The 15,208-nt window shown below is 42.2% G+C and overlaps 1 protein-coding gene across 1 annotated transcript in view; it reads right to left on the reverse strand.

The window, feature by feature from the left end:
- Nucleotides 1–11,053, reverse strand: part of LOC115207294 (ceramide synthase 5) — a 44,334-nt gene extending 33,281 nt beyond the window's left edge. The window contains exons 1-2 of the mRNA XM_029774278.1: nt 10,483–11,053; nt 2,839–2,947 (exon numbers count right to left, since the gene is read on the reverse strand). Of these exons, the coding sequence (XP_029630138.1) occupies nt 2,839–2,947; nt 10,483–10,655 (282 nt within the window). The 5' untranslated portion in view covers nt 10,656–11,053. The remainder of the gene's footprint in view (nt 1–2,838; nt 2,948–10,482) is intronic.
- Nucleotides 11,054–15,208: the final 4,155 nt, after the last annotated feature.

A 15,208-nucleotide genomic window follows, 5' to 3' on the forward strand; every position in this document is an offset into this window, starting at 1 on the left:
GTAGGAGGTGCTGTAGATAGATCAACTCTCCAGTAGGAGATGGTGTAGATAGATCAACTCTCCAGTAGGAGGTGGTGTAGATAGATCAACTCTCCAGTAGGAGGTGGTGTAATGTAGACAGATCAACTCTCCAGTAGGAGGTGGTGTAATGTAGATAGATCAACTCTCCAGTAGGAGGTGCTGTAGATAGATCAACTCTCCAGTATGAGATGGTGTAGATAGATCAACTCTCCAGTAGGAGGTGGTGTAGATAGATCAACTCTCCAGTAGGAGGTGGTGTAATGTAGACAGATCAACTCTCCAGTAGGAGGTGGTGTAATGTAGATAGATCAACTCTCCAGTAGGAGGTGCTGTAGATAGATCAACTCTCCAGTAGGAGGTGTTGTAATGTAGACAGATCAACTCTCCAGTAGGAGGTGGTGTAGATAGATCAACTCTCCAGTGGGAGGTGCTGTAGATAGATCAACTCTCCAGTAGGAGGTGCTGTAGACAGATCAACTCTCCAGTAGGAGGTGGTGTAGATAGATTAACTCTCCAGTAGGAGGTGGTGTAGATAGATCAACTCTCCAGTAGGAGGTGGTGTAATGTAGACAGATCAACTCTCCAGTAGGAGGTGCTGTAGACAGATCAACTCTCCAGTAGGAGGTGGTGTAGATAGATCAACTCTCCAGTAGGAGGTGGTGTAGATAGATCATCTCTCCAGTAGGAGGTGGTGTAATGTAGATAGATCAACTCTCCAGTAGGAGGTGGTGTAATGTAGACAGATCAACTCTCCAGTAGAAGGTGGTGTAATGTAGATAGATCAACTCTCCAGTAGGAGGTGGTGTAATGTAGATAGATCAACTCTCCAGTAGGAGGTGGTGTAGACAGATCAACTCTCCAGTAGCAGGTGGTGTAATGTAGATAGATCAACTCTCCAGTAGCAGGTGGTGTAATGTAGATAGATCAACTCTCCAGTAGCAGGTGGTGTAATGTAGATAGATCAACTCTCCAGTAGGAGGTGGTGTAATGTAGATAGATCAACTCTCCAGTAACAGGTGGTGTAATGTAGATAGATCAACTCTCCAGTAGCAGGTGGTGTAATGTAGATAGATCAACTCTCCAGTAGCAGGTGGTGTAATGTAGACAGATCAACTCTCCAGTAGGAGGTGCTGTAGACAGATCAACTCTCCAGTAGGAGGTGGTGTAGACAGATCAACTCTCCAGTAGGAGGTGGTGTAGATAGATCAACTCTCCAGTAGGAGGTGCTGTAGATAGATCAACTCTCCAGTAGGAGGTGCTGTAGATAGATCAACTCTCCAGTAGGAGGTGCTGTAGACAGATCAACTCTCCAGTAGGAGGTGCTGTAGATAGATCAACTCTCCAGTAGGAGGTGCTGTAGATAGATCAACTCTCCAGTAGGAGGTGCTGTAATGTAGATAGATCAACTCTCCAGTAGGAGGTGCTGTAGATAGATCAACTCTCCAGTAGGAGGTGCTGTAATGTAGATAGATCAACTCTCCAGTAGGAGGTGGTGTAATGTAGATAGATCAACTCTCCAGTAGCAGGTGGTGTAATGTAGATAGATCAACTCTCCAGTAGGAGGTGGTGTAGATAGATCAACTCTCCAGTAGGAGGTGCTGTAATGTAGACAGATCAACTCTCCAGTAGGAGGTGGTGTAATGTAGACAGATCAACTCTCCAGTAGGAGGTGGTGTAATGTAGATAGATCATCTCTCCAGTAGGAGGTGGTGTAGATAGATCACCTCTCCAGTAGGAGGTGGTGTAGATAGATCATCTCTCCAGTAGGAGGTGCTGTAATGTAGACAGATCAACTCTCCAGTAGGAGGTGGTGTAGACAGATCAACTCTCCAGTAGGAGGTGGTGTAATGTAGATAGATCAACTCTCCAGTAGCAGGTGGTGTAATGTAGATAGATCAACTCTCCAGTAGCAGGTGGTGTAATGTAGACAGATCAACTCTCCAGTAGGAGGTGGTGTAATGTAGATAGATCAACTCTCCAGTAGCAGGTGGTGTAATGTAGATAGATCAACTCTCCAGTAGGAGGTGGTGTAGATAGATCAACTCTCCAGTAGGAGGTGCTGTAATGTAGATAGATCAACTCTCCAGTAGGAGGTGGTGTAGATAGATCAACTCTCCAGTAGGAGGTGGTGTAGATAGATCAACTCTCCAGTAGGAGGTGCTGTAATGTAGATAGATCAACTCTCCAGTAGGAGGTGCTGTAGATAGATCAACTCTCCAGTAGGAGGTGGTGTAGATAGATCACCTCTCCAGTAGGAGGTGGTGTAGACAGATCAACTCTCCAGTAGGAGGTGCTGTAATGTAGATAGATCAACTCTCCAGTAGGAGGTGGTGTAGATAGATCAACTCTCCAGTAGGAGGTGGTGTAGATAGATCAACTCTCCAGTAGGAGGTGGTGTAATGTAGATAGATCAACTCTCCAGTAGGAGGTGCTGTAGATAGATCAACTCTCCAGTAGGAGGTGGTGTAGATAGATCACCTCTCCAGTAGGAGGTGCTGCCCAGTCTATTGCTTTCTTTTCTCCTGATAGTGTATATAACATTTAACATCTGACATTGTTTTAAAGTTAAATTCTTCAACGTATTTTATGCAAGGTTTGGTTACCATAATAAATGAATCCTGTGGCTGACATTTCACCTCAAAACAACAGTTGACGTTGATGACTTTTTTTCAAATCCAATGTAGATCCCAAGTCACAATACATTGTTAAATTAGGTTGAAACAACATTGATTCACCTTGTGTGTGTGTGTGTGTGTGTGTGTGTGTGTGTGTGTGTGTGTGTGTGTGTGTGTGTGTCGGGCCAGCGTGCTAGTGTACCTTTGTGATGGATGTAAACACCTTCTCCAGGATAGGGTTGGGTGTGGCTCGCCAGTGGACTGAGGCAGCGTGGATATGCAAGAGGAAGGCACATGGACTGGCTATGAACCTGAAGGAATAACAGCAGTAGAAGCCCTATCAGTAGAAGCCCTATCAGAACACACAGCCTATCTGTACCTTATTGTTTTTAGTATATTATCGACGCACAATTATCATCACTTACAGGGGGACTCATAAGCCTGGATGAATATCAACAAAGGAAGATTTATCGGAACACAAAGTTCAAAGTTCAAAGTATCATTTGTATTCTTCACAATTTAGTGCACAATGCTTCCATTCTCACCGCTATACTTACATTCACACAATGGCTGACATGACTTGTTGGATATAACAACTTGTTTTTATGATGTATATCTGTCCTTTCAATATTTGTCCAACACCAGCCAAAAGACAGAGGGAAGAGATGAAATATATATTAAGTAATTAAAAAAAAGAGAGCAGGACTGTCAAAACATTTTATGTGTCAGGACAAGAGGCCAGGAAGAGAGTAGAGATGAAATATCATCTCATATACATAAGTAGTTTGGCACAGCATCAGTGAGTCCTGTATACAATAGAGTACAGACAAGTGGACTGTCCAAGTGAAGTGTGTTTTCAATAGCACTCAATTTGTTAGTGTTCCTTCAGTGTCCTTTAGATCATAGAGAGTATAGACTTAGAGAGTATAGACCTAGAGATCATAGAGAGTATAGACCTAAAGATTATAGAGTACAGACCTAAAGATCATAGAGAGTATAGACCTAGAGATCATAGAGAGTATAGACCTAGAGATCATAGAGAGTATAGACCTAAAGATCATAGAGAGTATAGACCTAGAGAGTATAGACCTAGAGATCATAGAGAGTATAGACCTAGAGATCATAGAGAGTATAGACCTAGAGATCATAGAGAGTATAGACTAGAGATCATAAAGAGTATAGACTAGAGATCATAGAGAGTATAGACCTAGAGATCATAGAGAGTATAGACCTAGAGATCATAGAGAGTATAGACCTAGAGATCAGAGCATAGAGAACATAGAGTGAACCTACATACTCACTAAAGGTGAAATGTGTTTTCAAATAGCACTCCATTTGCTTGTGTTGCTTGTCCTTTGTCTGGACTGTTTACAGTTGAAAATCATAACAATAATATTCAAAAAACAGACAGACCACACACTAGTCTAACAGATTCAAACCCCTTTGACCCAGCCATTCCAACATTGGTTAGCCTACTGTGAGGATATGCCAGTAGTCTACATTAAAGGTTAACCTAACTGTGGGTAAGCCAGTAGTCTACATTAAAGGTTAACCTAACTGTGGGTAAGCCAGTAGTCTACATTAAAGGTTAACCTAACTGTGGGTAAGTCAGTAGTCTACATTAAAGGTTAACCTAACTGTGGGTAAGCCAGTAGTCTACATTAAAGGTTAACCTAACTGTGGGTAAGCCAGAAACCCACAACAGAGGTTAATTGTGGGAGGCCAGAAGCCTACAGTGGAGCAAGCAGTGTGGTATTGTGGTTTTGGAGGGTGGTAGCCTGGTCCCAGATCTGTAAATGTACAATGACCAGGAAGTTGGCTACACCTCATACAGATCTGGTATCAGGCTAAAGGAAGGGAAACTGCGGTGGAATCTGACACTACTCGCCCGGTGTGGCAGTCATTCAGCCAGACAGAGTAGTGTGGTTGATTAGAATGTGAGAAATAAAAAAAAAAACAGCCCTTAATCTGATCTTGTTTCTGAAACTACTCCGACCAGTTTGTGAGAAAAAAATATAAAATAAAAAAATCCCTCTTCCTCTTGTCATTCCAGTTCACAAGCTATGAAAAATATGACTATTGTCCAAACACACTGCAATAGGGTGAAAAACTGAGTCAGAGGGGATAACACACGTCCGTTTCTTCCTTGTGGTAAATATTAACCCATAAAGGAAGGTATTATACTGTATCTACCGTTTAGATCAGGAGTACACTGGGCCCTATTCAGTGAGATCAAACACTCAGATTACAACAGATAGAAATGTAATGAAAAGAGCTGACACGATTCGCTATGCTAACCTGACACACATCTCTTCTACACTATCTCAACATTCTGTAACGAGGAACCAACGTGAACAGCCACCAGGGCTTTCCTGTTTTATCAAATGTCAGTTATTTACACCATAGGGTAAACTAGTTTAATATCAGTGTTTACACCATAGGGTAAACTAGTTTAATATCAGTTATTTACACCATAGGGTAAACTAGTTTAATATCAGTGTTTACACCATAGGGTAAACTAGTTTAATATCAGTTATTTACACCATAGGGTAAACTAGTTTAATATCAGTGTTTACACCATAGGGTAAACTAGTTTAATATCAGTGTTTACACCATAGGGTAAACTAGTTTAATATCAGTTATTTACACCATAGGGTAAACTAGTTTAATATCAGTGTTTACACCATAGGGTAAACTAGTTTAATATCAGTTATTTACACCATAGGGTAAACTAGTTTAATATCAGTGTTTACACCATAGGGTAAACTAGTTTAATATCAGTTATTTACACCATAGGGTAAACTAGTTTAATATCAGTTATTTACACCATAGGGTAAACTAGTTTAATATCAGTGTTTACACCATAGGGTAAACTAGTTTAATATCAGTGTTTACACCATAGGGTAAACTAGTTTATTATCAGTGTTTATTACATTATAGAGTAAACTAGTTTATTATCAGGTATTTACACCATAGAGTAAACGAGTTGAATTGTCAGTGTTTATGCGATAGGCCAGGCTATACGTTAAAATCTCAGTTTGCTTTACTTTCTAGTGTTTAGTTTACGCCAATAATTTGGACACAACAGTTGAATATAGCCTACATCCTTACGTATAATGTGCACTGAAGCCTCGGGGAGCATTAAATATGATACCTAGATGGTCCTAGATCTGTTCAGTATGTTAACATGTGCTCTGACTGACAGAGTCTTCACCAGAGTGGGAGTTGTTTCCTCCTTTAGATGTCTCATCTAGCTCAGTGAATGAAGGCCTACAGCTTCCACCGTTGAGTCAAGAGTCAGACAGCAAACATTTTGTCGCTGACATAGCAAATTATTTTCTGTTTTTCGGTCCTATGATTCTGGCACCTAACAGCTTTACTAGATATTGTCTAGCGTAGGTTATGTACACTGTATTTATCCAGGTTGTATCTCCTTGTGAGGCTAAGTACTTAGGTAAAAATACTTTCAAGTACTTAAGTGGTTACTAGGGGAATCTGTACTTTAGTTAACTATTTATCATTTTCGCTACTTTTACTCCGCTACATTCCTAAAGAAAACATGTTCTTTTTACTCCCATGCTGACACTAAAAAGTACTCGTTACATTTAGAACGCTCAGACAGGACAGCAAAATGGTCCAATTTATGGTACCTATCAATATAACACATTGTCATGCCTACTGCCTCTGATCTGGCAGATTCACTAAACACAAATACTGCTGTTAGTAATAAAAAATTAAAATAAATAAATTTGGCTGTCTGGTTTGCTTAATATAAGGATTTTAATGTATAGCATTTACTTTTCACTTTTACTTGAGTCATTTTCTATTAAGGTATCTTTACTTTTACTCAAGTATTACAATTGCTTACTTTTTCCACCACTGGCTACCTGTAATCTCAATTGGAAAGCGGACAGTTTGAGGGTTACTAATGCAACTGATCTTCTGAGGGTTACTACTACAACTGATCTTCTGAGGGTTACTACTACAACTGATCTTCTGAGGGTTACTACTACAACTGATCTTCTGAGGGTTACTACTACAACTGATCTTCTGAGGGTTACTACTACAACTGATCTTCTGAGGGTTACTAATACAACTGATCTTCTGAGGGTTACTAATACAACTGAACTTCTGAGGGTTACTAATAGAACTGATCTTCTGAGGGTTACTAATACAACTGATCTTCTGAGGGTTACTACTACAACTGATCTTCTGAGGGTTACTACTACAACTGATCTTCTGAGGGTTACTAATACAACTGATCTTCTGAGGGTTACTAATACAACTGATCTTCTGAGGGTTACTACTACAACTGATCTTCTGAGGGTTACTAATACAACTGATCAACTGATCTTCTGAGGGTTACTAATACAACTGATCAACTGATCTTCTGAGGGTTACTAATACAACTGATCTTCTGAGGGTTACTACTACAACTGATCTTCTGAGCAGGGAAGGATGATAGGACCAGAGACAGAAGCAACAGGAAGAAACATAACAGACATATTAAAACATCCCTTTTCTTGCTCGGGACCAGACCATTTAAACAAACCCTGGGCCATGCTGCTAAACAGACTAGGGTTCAAGTACTAATCTAAACATTTAAAAAATGTCTAGCCTGTCTGGAGTGCCAGATGGGAAAGGTTTCCAGTTTTGGGACTATTCTAATTGGTCCATTAAACCAGGCAAATTCAATCAAGCCCAAAGAAAGTACTATTGAAAATACACATCCTGTTAGAAGCCAGGTCTGTTGCCAAGAGACAGAGGCAGTGCTGAAACTACAACAGCTTGTAAATCCTGTGACAGTCAACAATATCTGAGAGCAGCAACAGTGGTGAGAGCCACCTGAGCTAGTCCAGCAAGCTAGCGGTCTCTCTGTCTGTATGGCAGTTGAGAAAACGTTCAATAAAACACAAAATGAATGTAGCCTAGCGGTGTGCGTACGTGAGAGTGTAAAGAGATGTTGAATGAACTGAAGGATGTGCTGTTTACATAAACGAGGCTATTAGCCAAGCCTTATCAGTTCAGTAGAAAAGGATTAGGTCAAGACATGTTTTAGGCCAAAACACTATACTAATACTCCTCTCCTCACAGAGAAAAGGTTTCCAAGGTACAGGTTAAAGAAAAATATGATGCAACAGAGATAATCGTACTTCATGTGTCATTATTGGCACTAAGTAACACAGTTCAAGTTCATGAATTGGCTTATAAATTAACTGGCTTATGGCCTACAAAAACTGAACTTTCAACACAATCCACTTCTGTTCTAGAACGTGTTTGTGTGCCAAGTGAATGTGACGATTGGCTACTTCACAACTTCCAGAAAACAAACCCTTATTCCCCTGAGAGGTGAGGAAGGACTAAGGTCCCTTACTTCCAGAAACAAACCCTTGCCCTTGGGCTTCCCATCTCCTTTGCATTGGTGAAGATCTGGGGAGTTATGTACCAAGCATCTCAGAGTACTGCTTTTTTTTATTTTACCTTTATTTAACTAGGCAAGTCAGTTAAGAACAAATTCTTATTTACAATGACGGCCTACCGGGGAACAATTGCCTTGTTCAGATTTTTACCTTGTCAACTCTGGGATTCGATCCAGCAACCTTTCGGTTACTGGTCCAACGCTCTAACCACTCGGCGTCCTGCCGCCCCGTGGATCAGGTACCCCTGCCCATTTAATCTTATTCATTGTGATCTAAAGACAACATTTCGGACTTTCTTAAAGCAGGACTCCTACTACTGAGATGATTTATGAATATGGCTTCTGCAAGTACAAGATGACCAACAATAAAAACCTACAATATCACTACATCCATTGCAATACTTGATCCTGGATTTCAGCCAAACTTTCCCTGGCTAACCCTGACTAACCCTGACTATCCCTGACTATCCCTGACTATCCCTGACTAACCCTGACTATCCCTGACTAACCCTGACTATCCCTGACTAACCCTGACTAACCCTGACTAACCCTGACTATCCCTGACTATCCCTGACTAACCCTGACTATCCCTGACTAACCCTGACTATCCCTGACTAACCCTGACTATCCCTGACTATCCCTGACTAACCCTGACTAACCCTGATTATCCCTGACTAACCCTGACTATCCCTGACTATCCCTGACTCACCCTGACTAACCCTGACTATCCCTGACTAACCCTGACTATCCCTGACTAACCCTGACTAACCCTGACTATCCCTGACTATCCCTGACTAACCCTGACTATCCCTGACTAACCCTGACTATCCCTGACTAACCCTGACTATCCCTGACTAACCCTGACTATCCCTGACTATCCCTGACTAACCCTGACTAACCCTGACTAACCCTGACTATCCCTGACTAACCCTGACTAACCCTGAAACCCAAGGGAAAACAGTTACAAGGGAAAACTCCCTCCGAAGCAAAAACCTTGAGATTCTAAAACTTGTCAAAGCAAGTTTATACCAGAAGTTAATTAAACAGAAAATTGACCTATCCTATCTCCTCCTCTCTCTCATTCATGACAAATAGGCCTAGTTCTCACATAGATGTGACAAGTCCCAACCAAACCCATGACACATAGGCTAGGGCAGGGTTCTGCAATCCTCTTCCCGGAGAGCTAATCTCCTGTAGGTTTTCACTCCAATCCCACCTGTAACTAAACCTGATTCAGCTTATCAACCAGCTAAATTATTACAATCAGGTGTGCTAGATTAGTGTTGGAGCGTAAAACCTACAGGACGGTAGCTCTCCGGGAACAGGGTTGTAGAGACCTGGGCTAGGCTATATACTGTACGTCGGTCCCCAACAAGGCCTGAGGCTGTTTGGTAATGATGATAAACTCTTTAGGTATGGATGGGTAGACTGACAGGACAGGTGTCATTAATACTGGTAATGGAATGATTTGTGATCCTGCAGACCTGCTGTGTCAGTTTCTCAGTGACAAGGGTCTGTTATAACCAGTTTATAACTGTTTTACTCCCCACCATGTCTATAACCATGATTGCTGAGCATGGTTTGAAGTAAAGGCAACCTGGACTGGAGATTGTGAGAGGTGTGCTTTCTAAAGTGAATACCTATGTAATAACTAACCCTGAGAATACAGGCCATAGGCCAGCCCTGAGAACTGTCTGCAAACTTTGTCATCAAGTTGTTGTACTGTCACTGTCGGCCAAAGATATTATATCAATGGATAATGAGCTTATTTTCGATATCTATTGTTAGATGCTAGTGCTCTCACTAGGACAGGGGTAGACAACTAGATTTTGCAGCGGGACGATGTTTGTCCGAGCAGATGGTAAAGGGGCCAGAAAATAATTATAATAATTTGTACACTCAAATTGACCACAAGAAAGCCCAAAAGGAGATTGTATTTGAAAATAACAATCCTTTCCTACCTTGATTACATTGAGATACGATCACATATGTCTCTTTTTATTTGTGAGAATACTTGGGAACAGATTAAAAAAATTATTGGTGATTTTACAGGGGGGGGGCTTTTTTTTACCAAAAAGTTTAAACTTTGGAAGACCAAAGAAAAACACTTGAGGAACGGTTTTGGTCCGTAGACCTCATGTTGCCGACCCTTGCCCTAGGAAGTAGCAAGCAGCTAGAGGATCGCTTAGCTATCATAAGGCTGATATGGATGGGCAACCATAGAGATCCTATTAAAATATTCTAATTCATAAATCTATGGGACTACACCCCCCAAAATAATACGATTACAAGGAAAAAAATTATCGAAGACTCAGTGCATATACGGCCGGGCGAGTGTTATCTTCAAGAAAAGAGTTGATAAAAGAAAACATGAGGGGGAAAAAAACGTCATGGTAACATGACTTCGAAAAGCTAAATAGTGCGTACCTCTCAAATAGTATTCTGACAGCAAAGATCCCCACAGCCAGCGGTAAGGCAGAGAGTAAATGCCCGGCTTTTGGATACTCCACCCCGGGCGCTGGGTCTGCAAGATCCGCCCAAGTCACATTATGTGGAAGCCAAAACCTCTCGTTCCAAAACCACACTGAAAGACCAGCCATGATCACCAAGAGTGGCTTCGATTTAATAAGAAATGTAAATCCTCTGGAGAGAGAGAGAAAGAGAGAAAAAAAAAACGAGGGAAACGTTTCCACCGCCCTTTCCTTTGAAGACTGAGTGTTGGATGAGTCTAAGAAACGTTTTGTTGTCCGTGGTAGAATTGTTGGATTGATGAAATTATTAAACAGGCCTCAAAACACAGAGGAATCATCAAAGACAGTCCAGAATTGAACAAAGATGTTTTATTTATTTTTTTACTAAAAAAGACCACAGCTTGTCGTTTTAAGATGGGAAGAAATGTGGGCAGAACAAACGAGAAGGTGGGCAGAGCCAAACATGATGTACCGACATCCTATTGGCTCGTTCTAGCAACAGGGAACGCCTACTCTGTGAAGTGCGCATGTGCAATAACTCAATAACGCCTTTGCACTCCTAAACAAACGCGATTCTTAAAAAAAAAAATTTGCAAAGGGTAAACGTCTGCATAACATAGTCCACTCTGTTCGAGTAAATATTCTAGTTTTGGGAAGAGAAATCTGTATTGAGATCAAATGTTTCATCGAAGAGAAAACTATCAGAATATCGGTTAAAATCCATCCTTTGTTCCGTCTTCTCCCACTGCCGGCCACTGGGCTTCCTCTCACTACCATATTTGGAAGTGAGTGGAGACTCCAACCGGATGCTTCACATTTCTACATCCTGTGAAATAGATATCTCGTTGTTCTGTCTTGATGGTATGAAGATGGCGACGTTGGCTAGCCAAACTGCACATGTGGTGCAAGGTGTTACACCTAAAGCACCTCTTCAATATAACGGTTATTTATTTATTTTTTATTTTTTTATTTTTTTGAGGAAAATGAAAACGTGTCAGTTTGTCACGTTCACGAGGTTGGAGTAATAACACGTTCAATTACTTAAGACATTGGCTAGAATCTAGATTGTCCATTTAGATTTAACAACAATTTAACAAAATTAACAACTAAGAAATAGTTTTTCACTTCTCTCATTGACTTCGCAAATTTTCAAACCCTGGCCTGGTCTTCTTGGTGTGTTTAGTAAGCGTTCCAGGTAGTCCAGCAATGTTTATAAACTGGTATTATTGATGGGACCTTCACTGTTACTTTTCCAACCAGATAGATATATATAGTCTTATTTTTTTTTCTACTGTATTATTGACTGTATGTTGTTTACTCCATGTGTAACTCTGTGTTGTTGTATGTTGTCGAACTGCTTTGCTTTATCTTGGCCAGGTCGCAATTGTAAATGAGAACTTGTTCTCAACTTGCCTACCTGGTTAAATAAAGGTGAAATAAAAATAAAATAGACTAGTGTCTTTCTTATCGTAATAAGAATAAGAGCACCTTCTCCCAGCTGCCCACTGCAGCTAGGAAACACTGTCACCACTGATAAATCCACAATAATTGAGAATTTAAATAAGCATTTTTCTACGCCTGGCCATGCATTCCACCTGGCCACCCCTACATTGGTCAACAGCCCTGCACCCCCCACAGCAACTTGCCTAAGTCTCCCCCATTTCTCCTTCACCCAAATCCAGATAGCTGATGTTCTGAAAGAGCTGCAAAATCTGGACCCCTACAAATCAGCAGGGCTAGACAATCTGGACCCTCTCTTTCTAAAATTATCAGCCGGAATTGTTGCAACCCCTATTACTAGCCTGTTCAACTTCTCTTTCGTATCGTCTGAGATCCTCAAAGATTGGAAAGCTGCCGCAGTCACACTCTAGACCCAAACTTCTACAGACCTATATCTATCCTACCCTGCCTTTCTAAAGTCTTCCAAAGCCAAGTTAACAAACAGATCACCGACCATTTCGAATCCCACCGTACCTTCTCCGCTATGCAATCTGGTTTCCGAGCTGGTCATGGGTGCACCTCAGCCACGCTCATGGTCCTAAAAGATATCATAACCGCCATCGATAAGAAACAATACTGTGCAGTTGTATTCATCGACCTGGCTAAGGCTTTCGACTCTGTCAATCACCACATTCTTATCGGCAGACTCAACAGCCTTGGTTTCTCAAATGACTGCCTCGCCTGTTTTCACCAACTACTTCTCAGACAGAGTTCAGTGTGTCAAATTAGAGGGCCTGTTGTCCAGACCTCTGGCAGTCTGTATGGGGTGCCACAGGGTTCAATTCTCGGGCCGACTCTTTTCTCTGTATACATCAATGATGCCGCTCTTGCTGCTGGTGATTCCCTGATCCACCTCTACGCAGACGACACCATTCTGTATACTTCTGGCCCTTCTTTGGACACTGTGTTAACTAACCACTAGATGAGCTTCAATGCCATACAACTCTCCTTCCGTGGCCTGGAAATCTTTCTGATTGAGAGGGGTCAAATACTTATTTCCCTCATTAAAATGCAAATCATTTTATAACATTTTTGACATGCGTTTTTCTGGATTTTTTTGTTGTTATTCTGTCTCTCACTGTTCAAATAAACCTACCATTAAAATTATAGACTGATCATTTCTTTGTCAGTGGGCAAACGTACAAAATCAGCAGGGGATCAAATACTTTTTTCCCTCACTGTATATATATATATACACTGCTCAAAAAAATAAAGGGAACACTAAAATAACACATCCTAGATCTGAATGAATGAAATAATCTTATTAAAAAAATTTTTTTTACATAGTTGAATGTGCTGACAACAAAATCACACAAAAATAATCAATGGAAATCCAATTTATCAACCCATGGAGGTCTGGATTTGGAGTCACACTCAAAATTAAAGTGGAAAACCACACTACAGGCTGATCCAACTTTGATGTAATGTCCTTAAAACAAGTCAAAATGAGGCTCAGTAGTGTGTGTGGCCTCCACGTGCCTGTATGACCTCCCTACAACGCCTGGGCATGCTCCTGATGAGGTGGCGGATGGTCTCCTGAGGGATCTCCTCCCAGACCTGGACTAAAGCATCCGCCAACTCCTGGACAGTCTGTGGTGCAACGTGGCGTTGGTGGATGGAGCGAGACATGATGTCCCAGATGTGCTCAATTGGATTCAGGTCTGGGGAACGGGCGGGCCAGTCCATAGCATCAATGCCTTCCTCTTGCAGGAACTGCTGACACACTCCAGCCACATGAGGTCTAGCATTGTCTTGCATTAGGAGGAACCCAGGGCCAACCGCACCAGCATATGGTCTCACAAGGGGTCTGAGGATCTCATCTCGGTACCTAATGGCAGTCAGGCTACCTCTGGCGAGCACATGGAGGGCTGTGCAGCCCCCCAAAGAAATGCCACCCCACACCATGACTGACCCACCGCCAAACCGGTCATGCTGGAGGATGTTGCAGGCAGCAGAACGTTCTCCACGGCGTCTCCAGACTCTCTCACGTCTGTCACGTGCTCAGTGTGAACCTGCTTTCATCTGTGAAGAGCACATGGCGCCAGTGGCGAATTTGCCAATCTTGGTGTTCTCTGGCAAATGCCAAACGTCCTGCACGGTGTTGGGCTGTAAGCACAACCCCCACCTGTGGACGTCGGGCCCTCATACCACCCTCATGGAGTCTGTTTCTGACCGTTTGAGCAGACACATGCACATTTGTGACCTGCTGGAGGTCATTTTGCAGGGCTCTTGCACAAAGGTGGAGGTAGCGGTCCTGCTGCTGGGTTGTTGCCCTCCTACGGCCTCCTCCACGTCTCCTGATGTACTGGTCTGTCTCCTGGTAGCGCCTCCATGCTACGCTGACAGACACAGAAAACCTTCTTGCCACAGCTCGCATTGATGTGCCATCCTGGATGAGCTGCACTACCTGAGCCACTTGTGTGGGTTGTAGACTCCGTCTCATGCTACCACTAGAGCGAAAGCACCGCCAGCATTCAAAAGTGACCAAACCATCAGCCAGGAAGCATAGGAGCTGAGAAGTGGTCTGTGGTCACCACCTGCAGAACCACGCCTTTATTGGGGGTGTCTTGCTAATTCCCTATAATTTCCACCTGTTGTCTATTCCATTTGCACAACATCATGTGAAATTTATTGTCAATCAGTGTTGCTTCCTAAGTGGACAGTTTGATTTCACAGAAGTGTGATTGACTTGGAGTTACATTGTGTTGTTTAAGTGTTCCCTTTATTTTTTTGAGCAGTATATATTTTTTAAACTAGCAATAGTGATCCGTGATAAGACATTTTGAGATGAATATCAGTGAACATAAAATGTGTGTATGTAGAACAATTGTATAATGAAAATTACACTAGAACAAGTTGTATATCATCGTCTCGAACCCACCCTCAGAGTTCTCTGTACGAGATGATGGCTCCACCAGGCTTCCATCACCCACCCTCAGAGTTCTCTGTACAAGATAATGGCTTCACCAGGCTTCCATCACCCACCCTCAGAGTTCTCTGTACGAGATGATGGCTTCACCAGGCTTCCACAACCCACCCTCAGAGTTCTCTTTACGAGATGATGGCTCCACCAGGCTTTCATAACCCACCCTCAGAGTTCTCTGTACGAGATGATGGCTCCACCAGGCTTCTATAACCCACCCTCAGAGTTCTCTGTACGAGATGATGGCTCCACCAGGCAT

The sequence above is a fragment of the Salmo trutta genome, chromosome 14, assembly GCF_901001165.1.
Source record: "Salmo trutta chromosome 14, fSalTru1.1, whole genome shotgun sequence".
Taxonomy (NCBI): domain Eukaryota; kingdom Metazoa; phylum Chordata; class Actinopteri; order Salmoniformes; family Salmonidae; genus Salmo; species Salmo trutta.